This window comes from Pan troglodytes, chromosome 2, assembly GCF_028858775.2.
Source record: "Pan troglodytes isolate AG18354 chromosome 2, NHGRI_mPanTro3-v2.0_pri, whole genome shotgun sequence".
In the NCBI taxonomy this organism is placed as follows: domain Eukaryota; kingdom Metazoa; phylum Chordata; class Mammalia; order Primates; family Hominidae; genus Pan; species Pan troglodytes.
Window position 1 is genome coordinate 16340238 of NC_086015.1, and position 22779 is coordinate 16363016.

General features: G+C 37.0%; 1 protein-coding gene across 12 annotated transcripts in view; it reads left to right on the forward strand.

Annotated features, from left to right (window-relative positions):
- Positions 1 to 22779, forward strand: part of PPARG (peroxisome proliferator activated receptor gamma) — a 146605-nt gene that overhangs the window by 42333 nt on the left and 81493 nt on the right. Inside the window, exon 1 of one of the 12 annotated variants that reach the window (XM_024355335.3) lies at positions 19264 to 21474. The exons of 10 other annotated variants lie outside the window; for them this stretch is intronic. In XM_024355335.3, the coding sequence (XP_024211103.2) occupies positions 21393 to 21474 (82 nt within the window). In that variant the 5' untranslated portion in view covers positions 19264 to 21392. Of the gene's footprint in view, positions 1 to 19263; positions 21475 to 22779 lie in introns of those variants that run through there. One more of the 12 variants, XM_016940489.4, reaches the window with a different exon arrangement.

Sequence of the window (22779 nt, forward strand, 5' to 3'; positions counted from 1 at the left end):
CTTTTCACAGCTGCTATACCATTCTGCATTCCCACTGCAATATATTTGGGTTCTAATATCTCTACATTGCTACAACACCTTTAAAAAAAAAAAAAAAAAAAAAAAAGCTGTCCTATTAGGTGTCAAGTGTTATCTCATTGTGGTTTTGATTTGCATTTTCCTAATGGCTGCTGATGTTAAGCATCTTTTCATGTGCTTATTGGTCATTTGTATGGGTTCTTTGGAGAAATGTGTATTCAAGACTTTTGTCCATTTTTAAATTGGGTTGTTTGCCTTTTGCCTTTCTATTCTTCTCTCACTTTTAAATTGATTTTCTCCCATATTTCTCCACAAAGTCAAAAGGATGATTTCATTTGAGCACAGATAAATGCTGTCAGCCTTCCATTGCCATATACATTGAATTAAGGTCAAATGCTTTTTGTGCTGTTGCTAAAATCACTTGAGAATCTGTCTCTCTTCAACTGAAAGAATTGTTCTGGATGCGTTGATGCTGTGGAATTCCTTGTACTCTTTCCCAAATCTCATTTAACAAGCTCACATTTAGAGTATGATTCACTGTGAAGTATTCCAGAAAATAAAATCCATTTTCTCAGAATGATGAGAAATTTTACACCTTGAAGAGACCATCTCTTTTCCAAACTGAGATCCACAGATTCTTGGAGATCCACAAATATATTCTTGGGCTCTGAGAGTTTTAGAATTTTAAAATAATCTGTTTTTATATCAATAATCTAAAAGGTCATTATAAAGCCCACATTTCACAATACAAGGACATTTTCCTGGAATGAGACTGTTTTCTTACATTAGTAAGATGGAAGTGACTTGCCTAAGATAACACAGCAAGTTAAAACTAACACTAAAACTCATCTTTGGAAGCTTTTCTCAGTGTTCTTTGTTACTAGTGTGGAGATCTTGCAATGATTCTGTCTTCATTAAGTCTACAGGTAGTGGGGAAAGCAGAAAAAGAACAAGTATTAACTAAAATGATGAGTGCTGTAAGGGAGAGAAATGGCAGTATGAGTTGTGTAGAATGAGAGCAGTTGCATAGGATGAGTTAAGTTACTGTGAGAGTTTGAGGAGGTGGTTTTTATGCTGATAGTTGAAGAGTGAATTGGAGTTACCTTAAGGGGGTTGTGAGAAGAACCATGTTACTGATGGAGGAAATAAGATGTGAAGGCTGTGATGTGGGAAACAGCTTAGTTTACTCCCTGATTTAAACGGAGAAAAGGAATCCAGTGAGGCTTCAGAGAGAAGCAAGAACTAGGTTATTCAGGGTTTAAGACAATCAAAAGTCAAAATAGAGTTTAAACAGGGGAGTGACATAACCTGATTTGCATTACGCTGGCTGTAGTATGCAGAATTGATTGGAGAGGAAAGGATGGCAGACAGGACGCCAGGTGGGAAGCTATGGAAAGGTGCATATGGAAGAAGAGAGTGTCTTTGGATTCCAGTTGGTAAGTGGAAGAGACTGAAGCATGTGGCTGAATGTAAATGTTTAATAAGTAGAATTAAAAGGACATGGCGATTGGTTTGATGGGGATGTCTGGGCCTTCAATTATGACTCCGTTTTTGGCAATGATCAGCTGGGAGATTGGTGGCAGCATTTACTAAGACAGGGCTCATTGAAGGAGGACCAGTTTTAGGGAATAGAGGATGAATGGAGTTTTTAACCTGTTGAGTTTCAGTTGCCTGTGAGATATTTCAATGGAGTTACCAAATAGATATTTCTATGTAGTGTCAAGGTTCAGACTAGAGGACTGAGGCAGAGATATAAATTTGGTCTTAATATATCCATAGTGCTTGAAACTATATGTGTGGAGATAGTTATATACTAATGGTTGTCAAATTAAGCATTTTTTCCAATTCCTTTCCCAGAATCTAGTCATGTGAAATGATGAGGAACTGGAATGTACAGTGTATACATTGTTCTTGGCAAAACTAAATTTAAATTTCTGCTTAACCTAATCAACCAAAAAGCCCTTTTTATTTCTGCCTGTGTAAAATCTTTCTTCAACATGTTAAGCCATTTTTCTGTCTTGGTAAATATTATAGGGTGAAATAAAATTTAAATTGAATTTAGATAGCCCTGAATTGATGATTCAAGAACTTTTAGAATCTTAGTTTTATTTTTGAGTAGCAAATAACATTATACTGTAGATATAAAAAATGTTGAAGATTATCCCAGGAAGTGCTCTGGAAGCTGCTTTTAAAAATAAATAACTTTTAAACTGCCTTTTCTCCCTTAGCATTTGCCCATTTGTTCTAACTTTCAGTGTGTTAAGGGTTTTTAATAGTTAATCACAGTTATATGGCATTTGTTTTTGTTTAATATGTGGATTTTTATGTAATGCCACCCAGAGGCCTAGGTATATCAGTACATTCCTCAGCATTATTAATGTCATCCAAATAGATTGTCTTTGATTACTGATCACTGACTCCATATATAGGGCAGTGATTTCAAAATTATTCTACTACCATTGCAAGTAGACATGTATACAGTAAAGAACCATCCAAAGGCCAGGAGCAGTGACTCAGGCCTATAGTCCCAGCACTTTGGGAGACCAAGGTGGGAGGATCGTTTGAGCCCAGGAGTTCAAGACTAGCCTGGGAAACATAGTGAGACCCCATCTCTACAAAAAATTTTAAAAATTGGCTGGGCATGGTGGGATGCATACTTGTAGTCCCAGCTACTTGGGAGGCTGAGGGAGGATCGCTTGAGCCCGGGAGGTCCAGGCTCCAGTGAGCCGTGTTCACACCACTGCACTCCAACCTAGGCAACAGAGTGAGATCCTGTCTCTAAAAATAAAAATTCTGAAAAGTTACATCTAAATTAGGTTTGAGTAAATGAAGTCATGAGCCAACTGCATAGGTGATCTTTCTAGTGGTAGCAATACCAAAGTGGGCCTTGTAAAAACAAACAAACAAACAAAAACACCCTTTTAAATGTAGTTCAGGGAGAAGGAAGCTAGTATTTCAACTTACTGTGTGCCAAGCACTTCTAAGTGCTTTACATTATTCTCTTTAATATTATTTCTTATATTCATCACCACAATCCTCATTTACAACTGAGGAAACAGAAGGAGGTTAAATAGCTTTGCCCAAAGTTACACCACTGGCATGTGGTAATATAGGGCTTCCAGCTTGAGTATATCTAATTTTATAGCCATCATTCTTTCTCTTTCCATCTCTGTATCTCTCTGGGAGTCAGGAGACCTATATTCCTGTGTTTTTGTTGTTGTCGTTTTGAGACAGAGTCTCACTCTGTTGCTCAGGCTGGAGTGCAGTGGTACCATTGTGGCTCACTGCATCCTCAACCTACCGGGCTCGAGTGATCCTCAGCTGTGCCATCTCGCTATGGAACCTTGGCTAAGCCGCGTTCTGAGCTATGGTAAAGCACAGTAATAGGTTCACATTCACACTCCCCCATCATGCTCATGCCCCCTACCTCGTCTAGAAGGCTCAGCACTTCCTTTCTGTGTGCTCGTTCATTCAGTCGTCAGTCATTTCATCAGTTAGTCAGACAACAGACTTTGTTCATACGACATTAGTGACTGAGATTCTGTTGAGTGACGCAGATAGGAAATAACCTAGCTGCATGGTTGCTGTCTTTCAAAAGGCCGTACTCTTAGGATCCACATACAGGCCCCCATCTTCTGTGAAGCCATTGTCCCCAGCCATCCCATTTTGACGAGTTTTTTTGAGTCCCTGTGAAACTTTGGCTTTTTTACATTTATCTGGCAGTTAACTAGGTGCTGCTTTGTGACAATTCTTCTATTATTGGATGCAATTCTTAATTCAAATCATGTATCATTACTTAACTTTTCACCTCTTTGCAGCTTCTTTCTCCCAGAAGATTACAAGTTCCTTAAGAGCAGGCTTATACTTCTTTGTATAATATTTCCCACAGTGTCTCTTAAATAGCAAAGTTTTTTGACCTGATTTACTAAAAAAAAGTTTGTTGACTTGGCTTAAATTTTCTTTTCTTTTCTTTTTTTCTTTTTTTTTTTTTTTTGAGATAGAGTCTTGCTCTGTGACCCTGGCTGGAGTGCAGTGGTACGATTTTGGCTCACTGCAACCTCTGCCTCCCGGGTTCAAACAATTCTCGTGCCTCAGTCTCCCAAGTAGCCAGGATTACAGGTGCCCACCACCATGCCCAACCAATTTTTATATTTTTAGTAGAGATGGGTTTTCGCCATGTTGTCCAGGCTGGTCTCGAACTCCTGACCTCAAGTGGTCCACCCTCCTCGGCCTCCCAAAGTGTTGGGATTACAGGTGTGGAAGCCACCGTGCCTGGCTGACTTGGGTTAAATTTTTAAGTTTAGAGTTTACTCCCTGGTTGAATGATTTGGGCCAAGTTACATAGCTTCTGTGAACCTCCTCAGTTTTCAGCAAAATGGGAATAATTCCTACTTCTCAAGATGAAATATATAATATATGCAAAAGTGCTCTGTGAACTCTAAAAGACTATACAAATATTACTGATTATTTCATACTTTATAGTCAAAGCCCCCCTGTCCTGCATTGTTCCAGTAGACACTTTATGTACCAACATGTACTTCAGCTGTTCACATTATATATTTTATCTCTGTTATCCTACCATCTAGGTCAATACATTTTAACATCTTTATTTGCTGTAAGTTTATTTCTAATTTTTTATTCTTTATTTTGTTTATTCCCATACTTAACTTTTACTTACGACTACGGATTTAAGTAGCATGAACTGTCTTCAGACTGGCCTCCTGTGATGAGTCACAAGGCCCATCATAGTGGATCCAGATTGCAAAATTGGGAGTAATAGAAATTACTGTTAATTTTCTTGTAAGGTAGTTTAATACATTTACTTGCAGTTTCAGATGGGTAGAAATGGTACGTTGTTAGGAATTCACTATTGAGATGATTTTTAGTCTGTATTAGAGCTCTGAATACTCTGCAAATAATATGTGAGCACTGGTACCATCAAAGCATGTGTTGCCTTAGGTGGTGTTTACAGACCTTGTCAGAGTTGGTAGTAATTCCAGAATATAATCATTTCAATAGCTAAGGCTTATGGTTAAGACTTCCAAAGTGTTCAGAATTTACTAAATTGAATTATTTGAGGTTTTGTTACTGTGTTACTTGTAGTCATCAAATCAAGCTTTATTTTACTGCCTTCATTGAAATAAGCAGTTTTGACCATTTAAAAATATTTTTAATAGGATACTTATTTTCTCTAGCATTTTTAGAGTGTGGTTCCTGTGTGGTGAATGTCTGTCACCTCTTGGAAGCCTTGAAATACACAAATTGACTATTGTTGTTTATGTTGAAAGATATTAAAATGAGATTTGTAATTGAAACGGGCATTACTTATTTCACATCTGGTTGCTTGAAAAGTGGCCAGATGCAACAATTCTTAATGCAAGAGAGCCTACGGCAAAAGCTTTGCAATTCTCACCCTCTACAAAACAGCTGCCCTGTGTGAACCTTCAGTGGAAAAAGAAGAAGAAAAGCAAAGCAAAGAAAATTCACCCCACCACGTTCTAATTACAGATTTCCAATAAAAGTATTAATATGATTCCTAGATCAATGAGCTAATCATTAGAAGTAGAAGGCAATGTGGGGAAAAAAAAAACAAAACAAGAATGGCAGCACTGACCTAGTTTCCAGTTGCCAGGACCAAAGACGTTGTGACACCACTGTCCTTTCTAAATCTCCTTACCTTGCTTAATCTTAAAGTGATGGTATGTCCTGGTTTGCCTGACAGTCCCGGTTTATGCCTGTTGTCCTAGTGTGATTTTTTGATAGTGCCCTCTTTCACTCTTAAAAGTGTCCCAGTTTGGGTAAGGAGGTATATGCCCATCTTAATTTAATCTCTTTATCTCAGAGACATTAATTAGGAAGGGTAAGAAGTGGGAGTTATGAGAATGTATCAAAGGGAAAATGATACTCCAGTTGAGACAGTGCTGGAACCAAAATGCTGCTGATCTGAACTCTCCGTAATAAGATGAGAATTGGTTTGCGAACACATTCTAAACATCACAAGATACATCAGATTAATGCTGGTTGCTCTTGGGGAGTTGTGGGGAGGAGGATAACCAGGTCAGGAGTTTGTGGTATCTTTTATGCAACACTAACGTTAAGCTTCCTGTCTGAGGTTTTCCATGTTGTGAGTTTTCACCTCTTGATACTCTTTGAGGACTAGTGATGCTGACATCTACTAGAAACACTTCAGAGAAAAAAAAAAAAGATGGAAGATAATAGTTCTTTAGAAAAATGGAAACATTTACATTATTCTTGATAACTTTGTTCTTCTTTGAAAAAGATTAGCTGAACATCCCTGCTGATTACCTTAATAATCTACTCTGAAATTAATTTTATCTACTCTAGAAGGTTTGCTGTGGATAGATTCTCCTTTAGAGTCCCCCAGATTTGATAGCTATTATTTTTTAATAATAGTTAAGTGCCTTTATTTTGTTTAAAGTACTGAAAACTGAATCAGGTCTCAGGAACTAGTTATGAGCAACTGATTATTTAGCTGGGAAAAGAAGGTAAGGAAGAAGAATATTTGAACAAAGGCCTTTAGGTTTTTATAAAGACATTATGCAAAGAGTGATAACCATCTTTCTTACAACCTCTTCTGAAAGTAAAGCAAGGGGGCTGAGCTTCTTGTGGACATTTAAGTTTGAATAGGGTACTCTCCTGAAGGCCTTTAAAAATACAGTAGTTGTCTGTTTGGAGTTTAGCAATCAATCAATCAAGTCTTGAACACCTAATGCTGCGCTAAGAATTATAAATGAACTAGAAGGCATACTCTTTCATGTCTTCAAATGACTTAATAATATACTTGGAGAAATAAAACAAATAATATACTTGGAGAAATAAAACAAATATACGTGAAACAGATCAGGTCTAAATTATGTGGTATTGACTCTATATGAGTTACTAGGATGAATTGGCATTCAAAGAGCATTTAATTTGTGCCAACCAATAGAAATATCTCATTGTGTTACAGCATAAGAAAGATCAGGAAGCCAGAAACAAGTCTTAGTGGATGGCAGAAAATAAGAATATATACATTCATTTCTACACTAATGCATCTATTCAGTATTTCTTGAGGACTTACTGTATACTATAGGCACATAGGAGTGAGTAGGTACATTGTTCTGAGTAGAACTTACGTGTTAGGAAATAGTGAACAAAAAAGTGGGAGGACAGGTGGGTGTGTGGGCAGAGTATAGCAATAATATTGTTAACCTATGCAAAGGTTAGGCTGATTCTGAATAGAGCAAGAGTTTATAATGGAAGATTCCTTTTAACACTTAAAATTCATGAAACGAAGAGCTCAAAGAAAATCTTAGAAGCCATCTAATCTACTCTCCTTTCCCTATCTCCACTTGAAAAATGGGGACTTAAGAGCAGAGCTGTTGCGACTTGCCTGAATTCATAAACCGAGTTAGTGGCGGAGCTGAAAGTCGAGCCTGGCTCTTCTGTTTTTACCATTTGCAGTTGCTCCCACCCCCGCCCCCATTCATGGGTTCCACATCCATGGATTCAACCAACTATGGATCAAAAGTATTTTTTAAAAATAAATAAAAATAGCAATACAATAATTAAAAATAGAAAATGTAAAATACGGTATAAACAACTATTTACATAGCATTACATTGTATTAGTTATTATACATAATCTAGAGATGATTTAAAGTATATGGGAGAATGTGCATAGGTTATGTTCAAATACTATGCTATTTTAGATTAGGGACTTGAGCATCTTGGATTTTTGTATCCACAACGTCCTGGAACCAATCCTTCATGAATAACAGAAGGACAAATAAATATATCCTTCTGCCTCTTCAGTCTTAAAGTTAGCTAAAACAATTCACTTCCCCATGCCAACTCTGTGAATACCAGATCTTAGATCCTAAACTAAAGGTTTGGAAGGCAATCATTATTCAGGCATAGGTAGGAAAGTATGACTTAGAAAATGAATCTGTTTTGTGTCTCAATTTTAATAAAAGTCTTGTTTATAAAATGATGAAAGGCTCAATGAGATTAACAACATACAACTTGTAATAAATGTTTTGTAACCATGACACTGATGAGCTGTGTTTTAGACCTAGCTGTCACTAATTGGCTGTGTGATTTTTGCACAAGTTATGTCTCCTCTTTTGTCTTTATTTGTATTATGACAGAATTTAAATTGTTTCAGTTATTTTATTACTATATATATCTCTCTCTCTTAAAATTGCTTGAGTACAGCACAGACTTCAAGGAAAAAATTTCTTATGATTCTCAGTGTTCACATAATTTGTATTAAATGTAACTTAAATATATGTAAAACAAGTTGTAAACTATGTTTATAGCTCTTATATATTTACACAACCAAAATAAATTTTAAAATAAGTTGTAAAGCCCTTAACATTAAAGGTACAAATATGGAAATTACTGCTATAGCATATACTTTTGGGGATTCAACACCGTTTGCTGCTTAATGCCATATCTGATTAAATTTTTCCAAGACTTTTTTCTTTTTCAACTCTTCTGTGAAACATTCCTTTCTACAGTATTACTGGATCTAGTTTGAACTTCAGTTAACTCAGATGAATCATTTACATATTAAAAGTTTACCTTTGTTCTTCTTTCACTAACCTTAGACAACTAAAGTTGTGATATTGGGCACCACTGAAATCACAGGTAGAAACTGTGGCGCTGAAACTGCTTGTCTGTATTCAGTTATAAAATCATACATATAATCTAAAATATGAATTCTTATACATTTTATGTCATTAAAATTAAGGTAAAATTGAAAACAGAGTTAAAAACTTTTCCTCAGAAATCGGAAACAATCTAAATGTCCATCAGCTGAATGGATAGACAAAATGTGCTGTATCAATACACAGCCTAATCTAGGCAGTTCAGCAGTAAACAGGCATGAACTGCTGACACATGCCACAACCTGAACCTCCAGACTCAACCTCAGAACCTCCAAAACATTATGCTAAGTGAAAAAAAACCAAACACATGAGACCATATATCATATGATTCCATTTATCTGAAATGTCTAATAAAAGAAGCAAATCTATAGAGGCAGAAAAGTATAATAGATTAACAGTTGTCTGGGATTGGGGGTAGTAATTGGTGTTTGATTGTAAATCAGCATGACAGATCTTACTAGGTGATGAAAATGTTCTAAAACTGATTTATGGTGATGGTTGCAAAGCTTGGTAAATTTACTAAAATGCGTTGAATTGCACATTCAAAATGGTGAACTTTATGCTATGTAAAATATGCATCAATAACGCTGTTTTAAAAGCTTTTTATGAAGACTTCTAGATCTCCTAAGAATATTTAGGTATTAGATCTTTTCGCCCTTGACCCTTCCAAGGTCAGAAGACACAGCTGAAAAAATACTTTTAGTGGAACCAAAGAATGGATCCAGTAACTACAGTATCGTGGATTCTAGCTTTGACTTTGTCACTGACTCTACTTGGGCAAGGCCCTGGGCAAGTCACTTAACCTCTTTTTGCTTTGGTTTCCCCATCTGTAAAGAGGGTGTTAGTTTAAATGTTCTCCAGGATTTCTTGCACACATGAGAGTCGCATCCTCACACTTCTGTTATCTGTGAATCTCTACCTCCTAATGATTCCCCCTCCCTCAAATACTCTAACAAAGCCCCTTTATTCAGCATGGCATATGTGGCATATTGCTTGTCTCACTAATTCTTGCTCACGCAAGCTTCCTGACCTTACTGCATAGGTCTTTCAGGTACACAGTTCTCAAAGTGTTGATCTGAAAGTTCCGTACAAGACTGGCTCCCCATCACTCATTAATCTCCCAGAGGCTACCTTCTCATCCTATGTAACTCTCTTATGGAAGCTCTCCCATAGATAACAATATACTTCCCCTTCAGGCAGTACATGGAAGAAACAATGGGCTATACAATGGAACCATCCTATGAGATTACACAGAATGAGAACCTGGCCCATTGTTTTCTCCTGCTGCCTAAGGAAGGAGTTGTGCTCTTTGGATCCCCGTACAGATTTTGGCTTGTCCACCTCCCTGAATTCCCAAGTAACAATTAAGCAATCTGCCTCCTTCCGTCTTCTCATTTCAATGTGTAGGATATTTGTCAACTTGCCCAGAGTTGCTGTAGGCATTTTGAGCTATTCATCTGACTGTGTGCAATAGATAACAAAAACATAATTAGGAGGAGGACTGAATTAAGTCTCAATTTTATTTTTATTTTTATTGCGGGGGAGAGGTGCTTACTTTAGAGTGGTAAAAGTTACTTCTTGTCCAAGTTTTCATCATCCCCTCCTTCCCTCTGTGTTTCAATAAAATGTTTCCAAAGTTTCAAATAAAAAGTTTATTAAAATAGAGGCCGTGTTTTTAAAAATAAAAATGTAACATCTTACTTCCTAGAGGTATCTGAAGAAAAGCACTCCAGGAGTATAAAGAATAAACTAGATGGTTGGAATGTGGTTTATTAGTCCACAAACCTGTCAGGAATCTTGGACTCTTTTCCTAAAGCTATGCAGGCATACAACATAACTTTGGAAGAACCAGTTAAGTTTGTATTCTAACTATGCCCTGTAATTTAGGAATAACTACCTGCTAAACACTGAAAATCTGTTGGTGGAAATCATCGGGTAAAACCAAAGCATAAGTTATATTATTAGGGGCTGGTAAGTGGTTTTGTATATGCAATAAAAAGGATTAGATGGCTGGGCGCGGTGGCTCACACCTATAATCCCAGCACTTTGGGAGGTCAAGGCGGGCGGATCACAAGGTCAGGAGTTCAAGACCAGTCTGGCCAATATGGTGAAACCTAGTGTCTACTAAAAATGCAAAAATTAGCCAGGCATGGTGGCACATGCCTGTAGTCCCAGCTACTTGGGAGGCTGAGGCAGAAGAATCGCTTAAACCTGGGAGGTGGAGGTTGCAGTGAGCTGAGATCACGCCACTGCACTCCAGCCTGGGCAACAGAGCGAGACTCCGTCTCAAAAAAAAAAAAAAGATTAGATATTTGAAGAACCATGGGATGGGTGTCCCGTTAACTGTCCATAGGGCCAAGGAAAATGGAGAAAGGTGAATTTGAAATAAAATTCTCTAAAAATAGCTGAAAAAGAAAAACTTAGATATGTAAGTGTTTTATGATGTGAACATTCAATGAACAGAGGAAAGAGATGTGCCTAGGAATGTTTGGTGTTGAAGATATTTACCTTTTTAATAAAAGAGAACAAATTAAACAAGCAGTCTTCCCTTCTTGTAGGAACTATATTTCGGGGTAATTACATGGCTTTAGTTGCTGAAGGAAAGATCTTCCTTATAGAAAAATGCCTGCTGTCTGGGTACAGTGGCTCATGCCTGTAATCCCAGAACTTTGGGAGGCCAAGGTGGACAGATCACTTGATCCCAGAAATTCAACACCAGCCTGGGCAACATGGTGAAACCCCATCTCTACAAAAACATACAAAAGTTAGTTGGGCATGGTGGCACACGCCTGTGGTCTCAGCTACTCAGGAGGCTGAGGTAGGAGGATCGCTTGAGCCTGGGAGTCAGAGGTTGCGGTGAGCTATGATCGCGCTGCTGCACTCCAGCCTGGGCAACAGAGCAAGACCCTGTCTCAAAAAAAGAAAAAAAATTTCCTACTAATAAATGTGGAAAGAGTGGTGGAATTAGAAAAACATTTCATAAACTCCAAGTATTGATTCAGGAAAAGATGATAAAGTTTGTTACACCTTTAGGTGAATGATTAATGAAACTGAACATCCTTGTAATACCAAAGTAACATTGCACTGATGACTGTCTAATTGAAGGAGAAAAAGTAACTGTACAATGGAGAGATGAGACATATCACCATTCTAACTTAGTGGTAGATTTTACCATGGCTGATGGTCAGTCATATATTTTGCCTTCTGATGTGATGGAATAGGAAGTACACATCCCCTATGGTATATTCAAGCCTAAAATGTTTAACTTGAATCCAGAAATCCTTGGATATAGTGTCCAGTTTATAGGAAACACAGGGGATAGAGAATCAAGCTAAATGATACAACAAGAAAACAACCAGACAAATTCAGAAGTTGAGACATTCTATCTGATAACTGGCCTGACCTCTTAAATTAGTCAGTGGCCTTAAAATTAAGGGGAAGGAGTAGTCATGCTAGATTTAAAACAGCTTAGGAACATACAGCCAAATGCATTTCATCATACTGGATTAGATTAGGGTTGGAGCAAACCAACTATAAAGAACATTTGGGGTCAGCTGGGGAAATGTGACTATGGGCTGGGTATTGTTTGAAATGAAAATGTAATTAAATGAAAAGATGGAGATTATTGACTTGAAAAAGCAGAGGACTACCAGGAAGTACCATATCTCATTTTGATTAAAAAATACACATGCTATATGTATATGTATATGTGTATGTGCTTATGTATCTGTATATACATATGATCATACATATGCCCAGGAAAAGACCCAGATGCATAAACTTTAAGAGTTCAACATTGGTTATATCTGGTAGTGGAAATATAATCATTTTGTTTTTACCAGTCTGTATTTTCTAATTTTTAACAATGAACGCGGATTGGTTCTATAATAATGAAAGGTGTTTTTTTTTTTTAAACAAAAAAACCCCTACCTTTTCAGATAGAAAAGCAGCAGTATATTCTTTCCTTCAAGGAAAATGAAAATGTTTCCTTGGAGGAAAGAAGATATAAAGACTAGAAAACACTCTAGTATCTTTAAAAACCACCAAGCTTTCAAATACAAAGATTTAACATACGTAAACTGTATTGTACTTCATTTGAAATTCAGTATCTTTACTAAAGAGATTTCTTTTATCCTATCCTACACACGTACAGTATTATTTAATGATGTGCACACAGAACTCTGCCAGCCTGAAACAGTAGGTCTAAGACACGTTTGTTGTTTTTGGCTCCCCTGTGTTGATCTAAATCACTGCCTAGTAGCCCTTGGAAATTTCTATCCCAAGACGTCCCACAGGTGCCCAATACCGTGGATTCTCATTCCCCAAGTTCATTCTCACTCTTCTCTCTTGGTTGAGTCTTGCCTTTCTTCACTCTGTTCCCTTTCCTTGTTCCTGCCATCCAAAGCTTCTCTGTCTTTCAGGCTCATCTCAGATTTCCTCTCTTTCCTGAAGGCTTTTTGGATTCCTTCCATCTCCATGCACAGTCAGAAGGGCTCTGTTCATCTCTGAATATCTTTTGCACTCCATTACATCTGGTTTAAATCCCTTCTCTGCCTCTTATTAGCTATGTGATCTCAAAACTCAATTTCTTTATCTGTAAAATGGTGATAATAAATGACTTCACAGGGTTGAGGGCCTCAAGTCAGTTGCGAGTACTGCAGTAGAGGCAGAATACATAGCTCAACAGAAATTACTCCAGTAATGGTCATGATTGTTTGCACTTCTCTCAAACCACCTACTCGTATATTAGAGTGCGTTGTGCTTGTCTTATCCTCTTTACTAAAAGTAGGAAAATGGCTTGAGAATTGATGCGTAGTCTTATTTATTATTCTATCCCTAGTTATGTGATACTTAACTGTATTGCTCGGTATTTAGCAGCCCATTATCTAATCATAACATCACCCTCATTCTTTCTGAGCTTGTTTCCTTTTTGTGAAATGGGGCTACCATTCAATCTCACAGAATTTTTTTTTTTTGAGACAGAATCTTGCTCTATCACCCAGGCTGGAGTGCAGTAGGGCAAACTCGGCTCACTACAACCTCTGCCTCCCAAGTTCAAGTACTTATCGTGCCTCAGCCTCCTGAGTACCTGGGAATACAAGCATGTGCCATCACACCCAGGTCATTTTTGTATTTTTGGTAGAGAGGGTTTCGCCATGTTGGCCAGGCTGGTCTCAAACTCCTGACCTCAGGTGATCCACCCACCTCGGCTTCCCAAAGTCCTGGGATTACAGGTGTGAACCACCACGCCCAGCCAACTTCACAGAATTTTTATAAAGTCTAGACAAATTTTTATATTTTAAAAGACTTAGCACAGCCCCTGACAGCGTAGGCACTCAATAAATGTGGAATCTGAATCTTACTTAAAGCTAGTTTATATTTTCATGTCTTCTTACTTTTACTAATGCTGCTTTAAGATATATTCTCTAAGTTCAAATGTAAAGTTCTAGATTGGGAAAGAATTTATAATGTGTCTAATAAAGATTGTTAGAGACAAACTTTTAGACTGAACCAATCTACTATTAATGGACTGATGAATCTTACTGGAAAATAAACATAAAATATACTCTGTGTTGCCTGTGGTTTAATTGCCATCAAAATTAAGTTTATTATGTACTGATTTCACAGTTACCTTTTATTTTCAGTCAAATATCTATTTGTTGTTATGAAGAAAATATGTCTACTTCCGCTAAGTGAACTTTAAAAATTTGTACTTGCTTTTGAAGATTCCATACTCTATATACCGTCTCTTCCTGAAACATATTTATGTAGCTCCTGTTAACATAAGAGCGATAAGAGTGTTGCTTGATGACAGCTCTTATTGCTTTATTAAAGTGTCATGTAAGATTTAAATATTTGATTATAAGAATTCATAATATAATTTTGAGAGCCTACTCTGTTCCAGACGCTGATTTATTTAAATCATCTCTAATTCTCACAACTCCGAAAAGATAAGAAAACAGAGATGTGACAAGGCTTGAATGCAAACCCAGGTCTGTTTGACTCTTTGTTCATTTTGAATAAAGACAAATTACTCAAAGCTTTACTGCCAAAAACTATTATCTGGTTCCACATTGAAACCCTATTCAATAGTTGTTATTATTTTCTTCTTTTGCTTTGAATAACCTCCCAGCATTGTTGTGAGTTTCAAACGAAATAAAAACACTATACAGATCCAAGGTGTTTTTTTTTAGAGTATTGTTACCTCAAAGTAGAAATTTTCAAATAGTAATGTTATCATTTTCTTAAGAGCAAAGAACTTTGTCAATAGAAACAAAAACATCATACCAGAAGAACCCCAGAATGCTGGGATGACTCATGAAGAATCTGTGAATGAGGCAAGAGAACATTTGTCAGCAAAATGACTCCATGAACTGATGTTCAAATATTATCAAATTTTAATTACCAAGTCATGATTGAGCACTTACTTTGTAGAGAGCACCATATCTAAACCCTGTGGTGAATGATGACATTTTCATAGGTAATTCCTCCGCATTAAGTGATTCATCATAGAAAAATGCTTTCATGCTGATGACTTCCACCATGACTGTTGGCATTAAGGATCATTGACCTGAAGAATTGATTTGAACGTCTTACTGCATCATTTTAATGAGATAGAGCATCGTTTGGAGCTTTGGACTGGGAATCAAGAAACCTGGTTTCTAGCTCAAACTCTGCTGCTAATTTATCTAGGTCATGCTTTGGGCAAATCATTTCATTCCTCTGGAACCCATTTTCCTTATATCAAAAATGAAGAGTTGGAATATGCCAATCTCCCTCCTATTAAGTTTTGTGAGCCCGTGATTTCAACAGTCCGTAAATTTCCTTTAGCACAGTCACAGAACTGGTAAGTGACACCAGCTGAAACTGAGTGCAGCTCCGCGGCTCTATGCTTGCTGTAGAACCTTTGTGAATTCCCAGTGTGCTTCACCAGTGACAGGATGTGCTACCCAATAAATCTCCATATAACTGATCTTGAAAAATTCATTGATAAAATCTGAAAACTGAAAAAGATACATGTTTTAGAGGTTTAGGTTTCCCACAACATGAAAATGTGTCAGTTGATAATATAGTTCACGGTATTTTACTATGCTAGAAAACAGCTTACTAGAGAATTTCAGATATTACATGCAACGACAAGTTAACATAGTTTAGGTGGGACGTCTTTGGTTCAAAGTTACAGTAATTTCAAAAGTGTTTAGTTGATCCCTAGAAAGTGGTTAAACAGGTTAGGCTCTTTTTCAGGTATTAGAGGGAAGTTAACTTTTGAAGGTGGGCAGAAAAGGAAGTTTTCAGTTGGTTTTTTCCTTTTGAGACTTTTAATTTATCATCAGACACTATTTTTTCAGATGAAAGTGCCTTTTATACTGTCACCTAGGTATGAGTCAAGTATGAAAAGGAAATAGTAACTCAGGATCAGAACATGAATAAGTATACAATATGGAGAATTTCCATTAAATTTTAAATAAATGAATTACGTCATATTATTCAGTATCTCAACATTAAAACTCAAAAAGACCTCAAGGATTATTCTGTTTTGTGGAAAGGGCTTTTTCTGATTCTAGAGATGAGAAATGTGGACCCAAAGAGTTGACACAGTAGGTTTGTGGCTGAGCCAAGACAAAAACCTAAAACCTAGGCTTTCTGGCTCCAATGTCAGTGTTCTTTTCTACTGCTTCTGAGTTAAGAAGACCTTTTTTTTTTTTATACCAAAGATACATTTACTGGAGTTATTGGCTTCTTTTTTTTTAAGACAGGGTCTCACTCTGTCACCCAGGCTAGAGTGCAGTGATGCGATTACAGCTCACTGCAGCCTCGGTCTCCTGGGCTCAAGCAGCCCTCCTGCCTCAGCCTCTCAAGTAGCTGACACTACAGGTACATGCCACCATGCCTGGCCAATTATTTTATTTTTTTGTAGAGGCAGGGTCTCACTCTGTTGCCCAGGCTGGTCTCCAACTCCTGGGCTCAAGGGATCCTCTTGCCTTAGCCACCCAAAGTGCTGGGATTACAGGTGTGAGCCATTGCACCCAGCAGCATTATTTTCCTTTAAATCAAAATAATATAATTGTTTAATATAATTATGTCCATAAAATATATTACTTTTGAAAATCTGAACAAAATTACAGTTTTTGGTTAAAGAAGAATGGATTTGCCTTTCAAAAAAATGACACACGAGAGACTGAGGCAGGAGAATTTCTTGAATCTGGGAGGTGGAGGTAGGTTGCAGTGAGCCTAGATTGTGCCACTGCACTCCAGCCTGAGGGACAGAGTGAGACCCTGTCTCAAAAAACAACAACAACAACAAAAAAAGACACAGCTGAGTGTGGTGGCGAGCAACTGAAATCCTAGCTGCTCTGGAGGCTGAGGCAGGGGGGTCACTTGAGCCCAGGAGTTGGAGACTAGCCTGGGCAACATAGCAAGACCCCGGTCAAAAATTTTTTTAATTTAAAAAATTTTCCAAAAGGGGCACAGATACATTGAACATTGACCTTCCTTTGTCTGCTTTTATGGGACTATCCGGCTTGTTGTGATGGTTGTGGTGAAATTTACATCCAGGATACAGGATTATTTGTTCTTCTCGAAGGAGTGTCCCATTGGCCCAGCATTTCTCTCATGTTGTCTCTCCCCTGTGACTATGAAGAAACCCTGAACTGATGCAACCACCACTTGAAAATAAAGTTCCAAGCCAATCTGAATTGCACTAGGAAAAGGCAGCCATTCTTTTGGGTAGGGGAAGAAGTGAGCTTGGCTGGTCATTCTGGTTGTTAGCAATTATCTGGCTTCCGTTGGAGCATCATCCAGAAATTTACATCTTATTGAAACAAGAAGAAAATGGATGCTATTATCAGTTCATTAGGTCTCTGAACTCCTTCTTGAATGATACATGTGATATGGATGTGCTGTTCTTTCATTACTCTCATCATCAACAAAAACAATATGTGTGTTTTAATGCCAACCAGGGACTCTGCTAGGTTCTAGGGATGCAATGAGATCTAAATGCTTAACCTTTTAGAAGCTACCATAAATGTTAGTAGCACTTATAGCATTAAATGAAGCAGATTTTTAAATGAGGTTATAGCAAAAGAAAAAAATACTGTACATACAATTTTATACCAATACTAACATAGCTTATTTCACACAAAAGAAAAAGCAATTTAAGCAATTTTTAAAATTCATATTTATTCTAGAGAATAAATTCCAAATTTATAGCAAAAAAAAAGAGTGAAGTTTTCATTAGCTTTCAAGAATAATGCAGGCTCCAAAGTATTTAATATTCTATATTATGGGAATATTTTATGTAAGTCATCCCAACACCAGTGCTAAAAATAACTTTATATAGGTTCAATACCATGATTTTATTAACTATAGATTTTTAGACCTTTTCTTACTTTTTGTTATTGAATCATTCACAGCTTTTATTGGTTGAATTGCCTTCTCCTAAAAGTACCAAAGTGTGAAGAGTTTTTATGGCTGAGTAATATTCAGATTCTTGTAGCCAAAGACAGGTTCTGTGAAGTAATATTGAAGACTAAATGTTGAAGAGTAGCTTTCTCTAATACCAAGCGGTCAATTTTTTCAAATATCATGAACTGGGGTAGAGTTAAGTTTTCATCCTCCTCATTATAGAATCATTCCTCATTATCCCCATTCTTTCTCCTGCTGAGGATGTGGTGGTGTACTCAAAGTCACATCCATACCCTTCTGTCTGCAAAGTCCTAGGAGAGATGGCCCTCTTCTCAACCTCTACATTGCACAGAACCTTACATCCCTCAACAGAAGGAGTACATAGTGCATAAGGAAAGTGGTCTTTTACCACTCCTCCTCACTCTGTAACATTACCAAGGACTATCCTGCAAGGGGACCATCCATAGGATGAATAGCAATAGACTGCTGCATTGACGTGCAAAGTGCTGACAACCCATTGGTGTACAAAGCACCCTAAGCAAGATCTAAAGTTCTAAGATCTTATCATGTAAATCACCAGCATGCTGTTTTATGTATCTTATTGTAATATCTTTCCAATCAGTATTATAAAGGGCAGGACACTGGGGGAATCTTAAGGCTTTGAAGATAGGTATAGTCACGTGCATGTCTTATAAATTCTCTGATGATCATATACTGTTTACTGGTAGTAATGACTGTACTTAAACAAATATATTATTTCTCATATCATTGCATGCCAATTGACCTTCAAGTTTAAGCCAATGAAAAGATCACTCTTTTAAGTATATTTGGATAATTTTGATATAGTTACATGTGAACTCATTAAGTATAGAAACCTTGGCTTATTATTTACCACCTAAGCCTAGGTCAGTACCTGGTGCTTAGTAGGTATTTGATGAATGATGGGATGAATAAATGTAGAAATAAGTCTTTTCAGTATCTAAAGACAAAACAGATACATAATAAGATACAAATGAGATTGGCTCATCTATCTTTATTTTCATTCATTTGAATGTCCATGTAAGCAAGTTATTTCTTAAGTGACCCAGCACTGCAGTGCAACTATCATTAACATAAAATATGATTAAATAATCCACATTGTATAACTGTTTTGTTAGTAATGTAGGGATGCTTTGCGTGTTGCTTGGTTTGTGTATGCTGCCAAAAGTGTAAGCAACATTTACTGAGCTGCTATGTGGCAGGCCCTGTGTTTATTAAAATTGTAGTTTTTGCTAATTGACTGTTTTTTGACACATCCGTCTTGTTCATCATTGTCTACCTAGCACCTAGCTTTAGGCTTGCCACATATTATATTGGCAATGAATATTTGTTGAACAAACAAATGCACGAAATGTAATGAGTAAGACAGGTTTTTGCTTTCAAGTAAAACATAGTCTGGGGGAAGACGGAATGTCAGAATGTGGTGGGTGCTATAGGAGTAGGTGTTATCAGATTCTGATGCTATGGAATAATAAACTGTTAAAATATGTAATCTTATGTTTCAGAAGCTAAAGCACAGTATGGGAACTATTAGAGGCTTAGAAGGCCTCACTACCCACTAGACTCAGAAGTTGAATAGTGTCTGAGAAAAAAGAGAATAGAAGTAACAGTAGATGAAGAGTCCAGAAGTGAGACCCTTTGAGGACATAAGGACAGGTGGAAAGACTGCATCTGTGTGTTGCCAAAGAGTAACAGAGACTGGTATAGGACTTGAGTTCAATTCAGTCATATCCTTAAGTATTGTCCCATCGTGTCTGGATTACTTTGTAGTATAAGTAAATTTCCAAGCATGGGGAGGAAAGGAGAAGCTCCTTTATTGAGAATTCAACTGAATATAGAGAAAACTAATTTTACACAACTGTAATCACTGTAGTCATTTGGACAAATTAGCAAACCCAAGTTTTGCTTTAACTTGGATTGCCTTAATAAAGATGTTTTGGGGTTTAATGGCACAGTTGCTCAACTCCCCCACTTTATTCCGTGCTGTTCAGACCCAGCCAGCATTTCCCCATCAAGCTCTTGCACCATGATTGACAGGGACACTTTTACTAGTCCCCTTGAAGAATGAATAGTTACTCAATGGAGATTAACCAGATATATATTTATTTTACTCGGAATATCACGATAAGTATAATTCAGAGAATTATTGCCTTCTAATATACTGCCCTGTGTGGGGGCGTCTTTGAAAGTCCGCAAAGTCACTGCAATTCTAATAGGCCACTCATGTGACAAGACCTGCTCCCACATCGGTAATTTGGCACAGCTAGTATTTCTCCTTGCCAAAAAGGGCAAAGGCCTTGAGCAAGAAGCCAGCTTTTTCCTGATTACAAAACTGACCACAATTCCTCGCCAACCTAACAGCGTAAGTCTATTTTTTTCTGGTGGTGTGTTATTCTTCTCATAGAGAACACCATTTTTTCATTATGACATAGCACTTATCGTTTAAACATCAATTGATGTTCAAACATCAGCTGGTGTAACATTGCTGCAGTCGCTATTGATGGATAAGCTGAAGTTTTTAAGAAAGCAACCCCGATGTGTAAAATTGAAACCATATTAAACCCTTCTTCATTCTCTCAGCTATTTAATTTTACAGAATTTAGATAGCAGTCAGTATGATTTTGGGCTTCACAAATCAGTAGAGTAAGTACCTTAGGAATATAACATTTCAGTAGCATGCTGATACCAACGTTTAAACTATGGATACATATTTGAATTCCAAATTTTTCTTCAAATAATGTGATTAGAGATTCAACCAGGAATAGACACCGAAAGAAAACTTTGCCCAAATAAGCTTTCTGGTATTTCATAAGCAAGAGATTTAAGTTTTCCATTTAAGAAGCAATTGTGAATTTTACAACAATAAAAAATGCAAGTGGATATTGAACAGTCTCTGCTCTGATAATTCTAAATACAGTACAGTTCACGCCCCTCACAAGACACTGAACATGTGGGTCACCGGCGAGACAGTGTGGCAATATTTTCCCTGTAATGTACCAAGTCTTGCCAAAGCAGTGAACATTATGACACAACTTTTTGTCACAGCTGGCTCCTAATAGGACAGTGCCAGCCAATTCAAGCCCAGTCCTTTCTGTGTTTATTCCCATCTCTCCCAAATATTTGGAAACTGATGTCTTGACTCATGGGTGTATTCACAAATTCTGTTACTTCAAGTCTTTTTCTTTTAACGGATTGATCTTTTGCTAGATAGAGACAAAATATCAGTGTGAATTACAGCAAACCCCTATTCCATGCTGTTATGGGTGAAACTCTGGGAGATTCTCCTATTGACCCAGAAAGCGATTCCTTCACTGATACACTGTCTGCAAACATATCACAAGGTAAAGTTCCTTCCAGATACGGCTATTGGGGACGTGGGGGCATTTATGTAAGGGTAAAATTACTCTTGTAGTTTGTCTTCCAGGTTGTGTTTGTTTTAATACTATCATGTGTACACTCCAGTATTTTAATGCTTAGCTCGTTGCTATCGCGTTCATTTAAAAACATGTTCAGAACCTTAAAAAAGGAAACCTAACCTAATCTATATTTTATCTCTGTGCATGGCTCCCATTTCCTGAATTTTAAGCATTAAAGGTATAGTTATATCCAAAAACAATCCTGTTCATTTTTATTTCCTGAGTTTGCATAGATTTCCCAAGAATACATAAGGGCTTTTTAGACTTGAAGGGTCACTTTTTCCTCTTTTTATCTCATATGTTAGAGATCTCTCATAACTGTTTTTATCCCTCTTGCAGCACTTTTATTCCTCTTGAAGTACTCTCAGCTCTTTTCTGTTCTATTTTGAAATCTAGATATTGTGTGTGTACTTTAGCTCTCCCAAAGAATTGTAAGTTCCCAGAGTGTGGGACCAAGTGATGCTCTTTATTAGATTTCTTAGGATACTTCCTAGCATAGTGCCTAATGCATTGCAGAATAGATTGTCGGAACCTTGAAAAATATCTGTTCCAAGCATCACATTTTATGCATAAAGAAAATGAGGTCCCTAAAACAGTAAATGCCTATTGCAAGTGACTACCTATTAACTTCTCTTCAGATGTGTCAGAATCAGATACCTCCTTTTCAATATTTCTTTCTTGGCCATTGCAAAATATAAGTTCTCCATTTCTATAGCTCCTTCTACTGGAGTTTCTTAGCACAGCCTTTTCTGTTTTGTATTGTCTCGTATTGATGTCTATATTTCTATTCATTTTATTTTTCTCTTCTCAGATTCTGTGTAAAAATAGATTGTTAGCTAGTGTGATTCATGTTTTATAATATAAGTGCTAAAGCATTAAAATTAAGTCACTTAATTGCTGAAATGGATGGCTTTACATTTTAACCTTTTAATTTTCCTGGAAGCCTGAAGTTTGAACATATTAGTCACCGTTTTTAAAATATAAAGCTTTTTAAAAATTAGTAAGAAAATGTTTCCTGAAGTACTGTTTTATTTTATTACAGTAATTGATTCAACACGTATTTCTATCATCTAAGCCTCTTAACTAGGAGTTTTGTTTTATTCCATAAATTGTTGTTATTCTGTTTTTCTGCAAGCCATAAAAATTGTTGCTATCTTTCTTCAGTTATTAATTTAGCCTGCCTCAGGGCAGAATGTCCTGGCTATACTGTGAAATAGTTCTTGAGTCAAA